This window comes from Anticarsia gemmatalis, chromosome 8 (genome assembly GCF_050436995.1).
Source record: "Anticarsia gemmatalis isolate Benzon Research Colony breed Stoneville strain chromosome 8, ilAntGemm2 primary, whole genome shotgun sequence".
NCBI lineage: Eukaryota > Metazoa > Arthropoda > Insecta > Lepidoptera > Erebidae > Anticarsia > Anticarsia gemmatalis.
The window spans coordinates 5,277,466-5,289,916 of NC_134752.1; the positions used below are offsets into that span (position 1 = coordinate 5,277,466).

At 33.9% G+C, this 12,451-nt stretch overlaps 1 protein-coding gene across 5 annotated transcripts in view; it reads left to right on the forward strand.

Moving 5' to 3' along the window:
• Positions 1–12,451, forward strand: part of rho-5 (rhomboid-5) — a 177,218-nt gene that overhangs the window by 2,020 nt on the left and 162,747 nt on the right. Inside the window, exon 1 of one of the 5 annotated variants that reach the window (XM_076117289.1) lies at positions 2,576–2,729. The exons of the other annotated variants lie outside the window; for them this stretch is intronic. Coding sequence (XP_075973404.1) covers positions 2,719–2,729 — 11 coding nt within the window. The 5' untranslated portion in view covers positions 2,576–2,718. Of the gene's footprint in view, positions 1–2,575; positions 2,730–12,451 lie in introns of those variants that run through there. 5 annotated transcript variants of the gene reach the window in all.

Here is a 12,451-nt window from a genome sequence, read left to right on the forward strand (position 1 = left end):
GAATTTGATTTTTTTCGCATAAGTGCTATAATATTATTTTACAAAGGTTAGCTTAGTTTAAAATCACTCAACAATGTAATTTGACGTGAAACTTTTTTCATATAAACTTTATTTTTAAAGGGTAGTTCAAAGCTCTGGAGCTGGTGTTAGAAACTTAGAAATTAATTTGTTTATTAAGGCGTAGTTTTAAATATTTATGCTTTCATTCAATCAGAATTTCAATTGTGGCGAGTGAAATATGTATGAAAGTTACTAGACTATTCAGGGAATAGGCGAATTCGATTTATTGAAGAACAATATCTACGTTGTTCTTATGTAACCTTTCGTCTAATGATTCATTTTAATTTGCATTTATCTGTATAGACTGTATTGATAATGGATGACATTGACTTGAAGACCTTTGAAATAATGAAAGCATAGATTTCAGGGTAGGGGTGTATAGACCAGCGGTGGGTCTGTTTTGTCTGTCAGTATAGTGAATAGATTGGAAAATTTTGCAATTATTTAGAGTACGTCTCGTACCTCCTACGTTGCGGCGAGACAATAACAATATTATTTACTGATAGCCGACCTAAATCAACAAATTAGGCATCTGTCCTGGATAATACAGATTACATTAGGGTTTGAGATAATCTATATTCCTATATATATTTTTTTTTTATATTATAAATGCGAAAGTATTGATGCTTGAATTATTGTTACTCAATCACGTAAACTATTAAACAAATTGATAGAATTTGGTAAACATATTGTTTATAACCAGGACTAGCACATTTTTTTTGCCCCGGGAAATCTTTTCACGCGTACAAAGGAGTGGGTATTAGCTAGTATCCAATATTTATTTTTATTTGTTTAAAACAAGGCATTGTGTTATAAATATGACACAATGGCTTGCTATCTTGTTCATTTATGATTTGTATGACACTGTAGAAGGCTGTTTGTGAACCCATATACTAGCTATGACCGCGACTTCTTCCACGTAGACGTTGGCAAAGTAAGAAGCCTATGTTTGATCACTTCTTATAAACTGTCTTTATACCAAACATCTAAATCATTCAGCGGTTTACACGTATACGCGTAGCCGTCAGACAGATAGGCTTTCGCATTTGTGATGATTAGTATGTAGCGTATGTATATACCACATACGCTACATACATTGCAAAAGGCTGTTTGTGGACCCATATACTAGTTATGACCGCGACTGCTTCCACGTAGACGTTGGTAAAATAAGAAACTTATGTTTGATCACTTCTTATAAACTATCTTCATACCAAATTTCATTTCGTATACGCGTAGCTGACAGACAGACACGCTTTCGCATTTGTGATAATTAGTATGTGGCGTTTGTGGGGCATTTTTAATGTTTATTACTGAATTTCATGATTTAGAAACCTGTGATAGCCTACGTATAATACACTATCTAAGTGAAGTGTGTTTATAAAATGGGTACCAACCTCGTTTGAACTAGGGTTACTAGGGTTTACAGATCAATCGTATGATTACCCAGTGAACATATCCCTGGTCACTGACCTGAAACAATAAACGGACCTCCGAGGATATTGCACGTATTGGCACATAGCTTTAATGTGGTACTTTGAGTTCATGGTGAAGACCAGTCACTTGTGGCTGTGGGTGTTAGGTATGAGAAGTAGGTCTTGCGACATAAAAATCCATGAATGTGTCGTTAATATCGAAATGTTTAGATATTCTTACGATTATAATAAATGGTGTGTGTATTGTTTTTCATATTTTTTTCCCAGTTTGTTATTATTTTGCATTTTTGATAATGTGACAACATTGAGCATGTATAATGATTTTATGTGTTTATCTCCATTTATTTAATTATTTCCGTTCTTAATCAGATTAAATTCGGTTTAGCGGTTAATCCTTCAATGCGTAACAGATGGACAGACTATCGCATTTGTAATATTAATTATGTATAATATGAATTATTATCTTTATAACAGCTGAAATGATACATCGTTGTTAAGAATCCTACTCTTTACCAACAAAAAACTGGCCACACACGTGAAGTCTATTGTCAAGTTTATAGACATCCCGTACATTTGAAACATAGGACGGTCTGTCTATTATGAATTCTATTATTGTTACCGTTGTTCTAAAATGTTTGTGTTTAATTTTTTCACTACGCATCAGAAGTAATCTTTCAATTTGTACGACAGACGTAAACACAGAAGTACGTGCATATTTCAAGGTGAATACTGTGGAAGAGCCGACAGAAAGGCCTTTTAAGATGCTGTAACTGTTTACGAACTGTCATAACCCAAAAACAACAATATCTCAGACATTCAGCTGTACTTTTATAACCAACCACGACTGTATAAAAACATATTTATTCTAAAGAAACATGCATACATCGTGTCAGTAGCAACTGTTAATTTAAGGTCAATCGTTATCAAACTAATATTATCGTGTTACATTCTTGCCAGTGATAATCTATTGATATTTACAAGCCAAAGAATTGTTAGTATCCTTATCAGTTTTATTCAGTTATCGCGATAAGATTCGGGCGTGTCTCTAGATCGCTTGCAGTGCCGCTGCTAACATAATTGGAGTGACATATAATTGCTCTTAGTGAACATTGTGTTGTAGTTCTGTGATTAAGTGCTCCGAGCTCTGTAGTGAGTGATTAAGAAAAATGGTTCTAGTATAAGCCGCGGTTGCTATCTCATCGCGTAGGTCTTACCCAGCCTATCCATGAACAAAAAGTAAGTAATCAATTAAGATTTCTTTCACTTTTTTCACTGGCCAGTTTTTGTATAGTTTTCTTTACAAATGCCTTGTCACGATCTTTTCTAGTAAATGTAGCCTCGACTAACAAAACCTAACTTTATGATTCATGTTATGGACTGTGAATTGCGCGTTATTGCTACTTTTATTCTGGCGTTCAATTAGTCGGCATTTTTGTAGACTGCTACATTAACTTTTGCGATAAAAGAAGCAATTGTAGTGAACGTTAGTAGGAAAATGTAGGTTATCTGACTTTTAGCTTTTCGATGTCTCTGTAACGTTTGACTTCCATGGCGCATTTTCTTAGAGTCGGAAAAAACACATGTATGAGCAATCGTGTTTGGTGAATAAAAGTTTCCGACAAAGAAATACTGAACTAACCTAGTCGAAGCGTCTAACCTTTTCCTCTTTTCCCTAAGAAAGAGATCCAGTAAGATTAGAAGCTGCAAAGCTTGTTGGTATGTACAATAGATTCTCCACCAGTTTCGCGAAAATGACGAAAATTCGCCAAACTACTTACTATAGTTAGATCGGTGAAGTTTCTCGTGTGCCTATTCAAATGTCGACGTGGAAAGTTTTGGGATTCCTTAGTTGATTTCTTTGAAGATTCGACGTTGTATTGCTCGAGAGAAATTGGGTTTAGCTGATGTCTAGTTGAAAAATTCTGATGAACTAAATCGATGTTCGTGTAGGTAAGCGTTATGTCAATAGTCCTGCATGGACAAAAACGTGTTTGGGCCGGCCATATTGTGTTTGTTTTGTACAAAACACATATACACGTAGGGCACAATATTCAGTATTGATTAAATTTTAATCTCAATGTTTGTACCTTGTATTAGCTCTGGTTAGTGGAGCACGTTGTGGATTTGATTAGAACAGTTTCGGCTTCATGTGATTCTGTTTACGTTGTTGAACTAAACTCACATTATAATGCTACAGAGAATACGTTGTTAAAGTATTAATTAGGTTTTCTATAAAGAGCTTTTAAATTTTCCGCGAACTTCAGTTCATTATTATTGTCAAAATAAAAGAAATATAAAAACGTTACAATTAATGTATTGTAAAAGTTGATTTTCGTGAAAACGTTTCAGTTTCTATCAGAATTCGTTCACAGTTACTAGTAGAAATTAACAAAATACCTAACATGAAATTGAAAATAGCTACTTCATAGAAATATTTCTATACACGTGTCCTCGTACAATATTATATTATATTCCTTATACCGTTCATTGTTACATTGTTTTCATATACTTGGCAAAGTTGTTCGCTTATAAAACAATAAAATGTGATTTATATTTGCCGAATGAGACACTATTGATTGTGTAACATGAGGTCGTTGAACTGTAAAGTCTGGAACTAGAAGGCTGTATTGAAATTGAAGTAATAAGTTGAAGACAATAGTGATAATAGCTGTAGTATTGAAGTCTAGAATTAAACGTTAATCGACGTACGTGAGTATCTATGATTTTATAAACTTAAAATGTCCTCTAGCTTAGGAAGGAAACGTTTAAAAATCAAAATATTATTTGTTTCTCTTGATCTGACACCATATTGAATTTGTTGAGATAGATATCACGTTATATCGCAGATATAAAATATCTTTATAAACTTATTATTTTTCTACATCAATTTTTTTATTTTTTATTTTTTTTTTATTATTATTATTTATTATTATTTATTATTATTAAAACAGTGTTTCTTACATGAAACTTATACTTATGGTCCACAAAACTGTTTGAACAGTTTGTCTGTGGACACGGTCGAGTCTCATTTAATTATAGCAGTACTTAAGATGTACATATATGTATATATTGTATAAGAGCTTTGATTATATATTATAAGTTTATGTATTATAATGTATTTATAATTGACTTCAATATAATTAAATCAAAATCATTGAAAATCAAAGATGTCTTCTGAAAAATTCCGAATTATACCTCTTTGTATTTCTTCTAAATTGACCCTCGATATACACTATTTCGTTCAGACAGACACTTTACTTTCGACCAGTATCTCGTTTCAATAGTCAACAGTAGCTGGAGCTCCATAGCATTGTTTCGACATCCATTGACTTGCAAACAAGACGACCCATTATACCATCGATCGCAATCCGTTAGACCCAGACGTTGTCTAACAGCCTTTTGTGAAGGAAACGACCCAAAACCTTTTCCTAGAACCTATAAAGCTATACGTAACCTAAAAATCGGTTAAGTGCGAGTTGGACTCCCGCAGAAAGAGTTCCGTACCATTATTTATTTAAATGGCAAAAAAGTTATGTCGTTGTATGGGAGCCCCCTTCAATATTAATTTTATTCTGTTTTTAGTATTTGTGCTACATCAGCTGTGAATATTTCAACTGTCCAGCACGATCCAGGTGACATAGCCTAGTACCTAACATAGACTTAGACAGACAGACTGCCTGCGAAGTCTCAGTAATAGTGCCCCGTTTTTACCCTTTGGCTACGGAATCCTAAAAATTGAAAAGAGAATCTGTAATGTATAACAAGGTAACTAGGGTTGTTACTAGTTTTGGTCAAAGCTTTGACGGTACGTAATTCGTAGGGCTTTTACCCTCCAATTATAGCAGTCTTTGTCTTGCGTCGAAAAATGTTAAGTCTTCAAAGGACCCGTGCGGTTTCGTGTAGGTATGTTTAGGGCTAATGACAAATGAAAGGTCGGTTTAAAGTCGACCCGGTTTAGTTTATTATTCAGTGCTAGAGACCTAAGCCGTATAGGAAGCATGAGGGCTTAAAAATAGATAATTTTAGAATAGTAAGCTTTGAAACGGATTTGTGAGTCCCTTCGGAAATTGTGCTTTATGAATGAATATGATTATGTTTGGGTGAGCTCTTTAGTAATTGGTTACATTTGTTTACAAATTTTATTTGGGTTCTCTGCTGTCTCCTTATGGCATTGTGTAGATAGATGCATATGCAAAGGTTAAAGTTTCACCAAGAAGTTTTTATGAACGTATTTTTTACCTCCTTGGGCTTATTATACTCATCAAGAGTGTTTATCAGGCTAAATATCTCACACTTAGAAGCATTAATAACTCAACTATTTTTACTTGTTTCTATAAAAACAGCCATTAACAATGTATTTTTAAAGATAACTCATCCTACTCGTTGTGGTTAAATTAAGCCTCAACAACCTTTTCTAACTATAAATTGACACGTTATAGTATAGCAGATTGAACACAATAAATAGACGTATATATTTAATTTGTGTGTGGGCGATATACCGATATATTGAATGAACGTTGCTCCAATTGCGTTTGACATAGATTTTTTGATCGACGCGACGTGAATACGATTACAACAGCTTGTGACTGACGTGTGGATAGTGAGTTTGATTCTAACATTTCTCGAAATTAAATGCGTAGTGTTTATAAATATTGTTTAATATTTATCAAGCTACTAATTGACGATTACTTTACGAAAATTGATGCTAATAGTTATAATGGATACACGTATGAATCTGTATAGTTGACGCGAATGAAAGAGTTTTAATTAGGAAAAATATACAATAAATTTTTACAATATATTTAATCACATTAAAGGTGATATCTCAAACGGCATTTCTGTAATATGTGAAATTGGATTTCCCCACACTGTCCCACTGATTATTATCCTAATTCTCTACATTTGTTCACGATTTTTCATTTTGATTAACGATAATTTGTTCGTAGAATAATTCAGTAGGTAATCACAGATACGATAATTATGCTAAAAAGTGCTTCGAATAAAACCCTACTACAACAATTTACAATTCAAAGAAATAATTCCCCGAAACCGAAACAAAACCTCGGCACCTTTCAATTATTATATGCTACTCGCAGACAGCCTTGTATAAAAAAATATACAAATGATTTTACGGACAAAGGCAGGCTACTAAAGGTAAAAGAAATTATCTTAAGTAAGGAAACAAGGTACGTGATTTATTGATAACCTCAGTGAAAATGTAGAAGCAAAACAAGCGAGTAAGGAAGATAAATGAATTACTTTCATTTCGTAAAGATCCATTTGCGAAAACCTTAACTGTTTTTTTAGTGGGATAGATCGGGTTCGGTGATACGATGTTCTACTTTAGTGTGTTTGACATGTTGTTGTTTTTGCCAGGAAATTAGGGTGGAGACAAATATACACGTAGCTATCTACATGTTTATAGTCGCAGCGTACCTTCTCGTACTTATGTAAGATGTAATTGTCGTCGGGTTTTCACAATGTCTTGTAGAGCTACATTTTTGTACTCCCTACTAAATAGCTGTGAAAAGTGTAAACAGTAACAGCAATTTACTAGTTAGAGGGCTTATTAATGTGTCTAGCTTTCCTATTGTAAATCGTAGCCGCCCCTCTGGTTATTGCATACACAGGGACTTGAAACAACAAGCCACTGCGAAGTATCGATCCCTTGCACAACGAGTGTGTAGTAAAGGCTAAGTGCCAACTACACCGACAGAATAAATTGTCGCTTAAATCATTTGCACGCGGGATTTAACGGTACAACGTATGCGCCGTGTGACGTCACCGGATACCTTTTTGTATTTATAGGAACGATAAATATAATTTAATAACGGTATGTATTGCCTCAAATCGTTTATCGTGTGTTTTTACAAGCGTTTACGTTTCAGCGTCGATTTTGTTGTTTATTTTACTGGTAAAAGTTTAATTCTTTTAAGATTCATGAATTGTAACAATCGAGCATTTGTATTTAAAATTGGACGGGATTAGAATGCAATGAATCTCTTCTATTTTTAAGAACCGAAAACCGAAATTAACCGAAAACAACATGGCGAGAAAAATTATGATCACAATGATTATGTGACAGATTCATGGCTTACGGCCCCGGAACGTGACGAGCAGCCTGAGAAAACAGCCGGTGACTCTGTTCAAAAAAATAAAATTATCATATTGAAAGTTTAATGTGCCTCAATCACCAATCATATTGTTGACCCTAGCGAAAATTTGTAATGAAAAATAAACAAAAATTATCGATAATTGGCCGTCTGATGCAAATTAAACAAAAGCTCTGAATTTCGGCATGCGAATGAGTGAGAACAAAAAATGGCTGCGTTCCATTGTTCAGGCTTTATTTATTTCAGTTTTTGTTGTTCATTTTCTTATAAATTTTGGCTTTATGTATTTTTTCTTTTGAATTATTTGGAGTTGGGCGTGGTTACTCTGGGATTAAAAGGCAAGGTTAATAAGTTTTCAACTGTTTTTTAGGTAATATACTTTACCATTCAACGTTTTTTTTTGTTTCAAATGGCCTTTGAAAATATTAACGAAATAAGAATAAAACTCTACCACTTTTTAATTTTGTTGAGTTCAGCGTAGCACCATCTTAAAGCAGTTTATACTCCTGAATAAGCTACAGTAGCAATATTATCACAGAACCAGTTAAAGGAGACTAACTGAAAATGCAATCGTTGTCGCATCGTTACTTTTTACTATACTGTAATAGAACCTGCATTTTATACGTAGAAGAAGAGCAATCTTTATAGCATGTGACCACTGGAAAAGTGTTCTTAAAAGTTATTATTAAGACCTTTATAGTGTGACTTATTGAAAACCAATGTATTACTCGTGACCTCGTGAGTGAGTTTGAAAGCTTAAATTAACAGTAAAAGCCTTAGATGATGGGGCATGGATCGAGTCAACTCAAAATGGTAATAGTAGCTTAATCCAAAAAGGAAATATATTTCCATTTTTAAAAGACTTACAATGCATTTCAACATTTTTAATAAATGCCACAATAACTAGGACACTATTAATTCAGACGAAGTCTTGGGTAGATGCTAGTTGTTTTATGATTGTGCAATCACATTCTAACGTCAGGCAGACGGCCGGTTGTAAGAAAATCGACATCACCTTCTAACAGCACGAGTTTAAAAGTTAAACATGCTATACCGTCCCTACGTAACGCGATATAAGGTGAAGATAATGACAATGATCTAACGCTGTCGTGTAGCCGATAGACTCCCAATGGAATAGTCAACCAACACCTGCATTACAGATTTAGCTGTTCAACCACTGCCGCTAATTAAATCGTCATGACGTCACTTGGTTAGTACTGATTCAAACTCGACTCCTTACATCGTTAATCTTCAATTGGCCGTGAGAGGGCGCTGCATTCAACTCGAGTACTGTTCAAGCATAGTGTATTACTCTCTTATTGATGTGCTCTAGTTATAGGACTATTGTTTTTATGCTGAAGGTAATTAGAACTAAAATCGTGTCAAGTGATAAAGCACTTGTGATATTTTGATTGCTGTTAGGATGTTGTCCACATTTTATTGCAAACTCTTTGTGAAAAAGAACTTTCAGGGTGACAGACTAGTGTCTACCATATTTAATTTAATGGTTTTGATAATTTTGCATTTTAAATAACTAGTTAATATACTAAATTATTGTGCCCTTAACTTGGATTCTATGGCATAGGACCTACGTTATTGGGTAACGAATTGTGTAAGAAATTCGGTGAAATTCTTATTCAATAGTAATTATGTAGATTTCTGTAGGTATAATAATGTCACATTTACTCTCTCACTTTATTTCATCTTATTACGAAATTCAGAATTCTCGTTATAAGTACTTTATTCAATTAGCTTTATAAATCTGAAATATAATATTTAATTATTTGGTCTGTAGTTCTATTACCTTGAACCTTTCTCATCTACATAAAAGTTTTGGACCTTCAGACATTTAAAGATAATGTAAATTATTTTGTTAAAACTATTTTTTTTTTATCTTTATAGTGCTAAGAACCACAAGGGGCCTATGTGAGCTATGGTAAACATGTAATATAAAATTACCAACATATGCATCTTAGTAAATAAAATTCGCTAAAATGTATTAATTTTAATTTATACGTGCAAAATGTATTATACTCCAGCTTATAATATAAAATTTTGATGTTAAATTTTTGGTGAATATTTTAAAATTAATATGAGTATGAAGCACGCTGTAAGTTTTATATTTTTATTAAAACGCTTATGTACTTTCCACGAAATATTTATATTATTTTTCACCACTGGCCGGGAACCTGGGAAATATTTTCCCATAAAAATATGCAGCCAATTTACGGCTAAAAGTATAAATTCTTCGAGGAATTAATCATAAAAAATAGCTGTTTGCGGTCAAATATTGTTTGAATGACGTTTTTAAAGATTTTTCTTTCATTCACACCAAAAATGTTGCCGGGGCGGGAATTTTTATTCTTGGAATCTGTATAAAACGAATCATGTAAAAGCCGAACAAAAGAAATCTCGCTTTTGTCCAGCACGTTTCTGATACCGAAGGTTTTAAAGCATTCCGTTAATGCCTTATAGGTCTAGGTCATACAGAAGAGACGTGGGACGAGAACGCGTTGCATACTAGTGGAGAGGGTTTCTTTGACGTTCCGTCTTAATCTAAGGTCTTTTTTATCAGACTTGCGCATTAAATAGATCCACGTTTGAATTTGTAATCATGCAACTGATCATTTTAGATTACTTTAAGTAACTGTTTTAATATCATCAAAAATGACAAGTCTCCTATTGAAGGCGATGTGCCAAATAGAAGCAAAAGTAATAGTGAAAGTTAAAATTTTACTACAGGTAATATCCCTAGCTTATCTATACATATAATAAAAACAAAATAAGTACCTAAAAAATAACAACAGTAAATGGTATATTGTTCATAACCTTACCCAATTCTATTCCTTCCATTCCTAATCTTATAACAAGGTAAAACACCTACTTAAAACCGGCACCACGATCAGTTCTTCCACTTACGCCAAGTGAATAGTACGCGGAAATGATCTTGAGCCAAGGCGAAAGCTTTTAGTAAATAAGTTTGAAAGGCCACGTCCTTCTAAGGTTAGGGGTAACCCTACAGGCAGCAACGAAAATCGCTTTAAAACAGCACCATTCCTTTATCTTTGCACAGTACTTATCTTTGAGAGAAGTTTGAATGACTGAGTAAATGTGACTTTTCTTTTCAATGTGCAATAAAAGGTTGATTTTAATAATTTATTAATGTTGTCAAAAGTAAAGGTTTGGATTTAGCTGTCTGAGTTCTAAATGCTACGATTTTTATTAGTCCTAATATGTTTTTTTCGTAACATACGCAGCGAAGTTTTTCAGCATCTACTTAAAAAAAGAAAAAATTGGTTTAGGTGTAAAAATCCCAATTGCTGAAATTCTCCTATACTCTGATATCCAGTGTTTAAATGTCGCGAATCATAAAATTATATAATTTGCTTTAACCCTGGTTTAAAAATAAAAAAAACACTTATCGGCATCTGCAAAAGAAAATCAATAAAACATCTGCTCAAAATTCTGTCTATATCCAAAGATCAATACATGACCTTGTTAATTTTCCAGCTGATCATTAGAGTCTGGTTTAGTATTCTCGGCTATGGCTTGATCATTCATCTCGCTAAACCTGCCAAGCCTGATAAATGGCTTGCACGTACTGATTACTTCATTTTGCGGTACTCGCTTGTATTTTCAGGATTAATTACGAAAACAACGAGTTAAAATTAAAGAATATTTTTTGTTTTCTGAAACTTTAGTTTTGTTGCTTCTTATACAAAAACGGCCGAGCCGATTTTGATTCAATTTAGTCCACATACCATTTCTGAAAGCATTTTTTGCCAAACTGGATCTCCAATTTAACAAATTACTTTTCCTCAGTAAATGCCTACATTTCAGAAAGCAATTGCCAACATTACAGATTTGTAGTCTCATTGTAGGTACGACGAAATGACCGTCAGTCAGTTTCTTCTCTTAAATACCTAGTTCACATAACCCTAAACTTGGATGGATTTTGTTATATAATATTAAGAAACTGATAAATTTTAATATAAATCTATCCTATTCATCCATATTTCATGTAATACGAGTACGTCTCATGTCGCTATTTATTTACTATTCGTCGTTGAATTCGTCTGTATTTCGTGTTAGATATAAATGTGTTACTCTGTCCATATGTTATGCTTCCATAGCTACACTAAATTTTTTTTTTTTTATTAGCCCCTTATGTGTCCCACTGCTGGGCAAAGGCCTCCCCTTTTTCCTGCCAAACCTGTTTATCCCGTGCCAAGCTCCACCACGTTGGACCCGCAAATGCCGTTAAATCATCATGCCACCTGCGTCGTGGCCGGCCTCGGCAACGACGCCGACCGAAAAGATTTAACAAATCTAAATTATATCACACATATTGGTCACATTTTGGATGCAGCTACTTGAAATAGTTGTAGTCATCAGTTGGATAAAACATGGATTGGCGATCCCGTGATTCATGACATGCGTTCAAGGATCAAGGATCATGGATAGCACTATGGATCACGTTCGGCCCGTCTTCACCAACCGCTTCTAAGCGCGATTTTGTTGCCCGCAATCGTAGCGTTTTGGATTGTCTGATGTGGATCCGGCTATTGAGTAACTTATAATATTTATCATAATTATTACTGCAGTATACTACTTATTATGTTTTTATCTTCGAAAATACTTTTGGTTTTGGTGCCAAATAAAAAGTATAAAATAAAATGATCTGGTTAATATTAACAGTTTTAAAACAAGTATATGTGTACACACGCACCGGTATTGTGGTCGTTAATAGTTCACAATGAGCCACTATTGTACGTATGCAGTAACAAAGTGCGGTGTTGCGGCTACAGTGAATCAACAAAGCAGGTAAAACTTGCATTTATACAA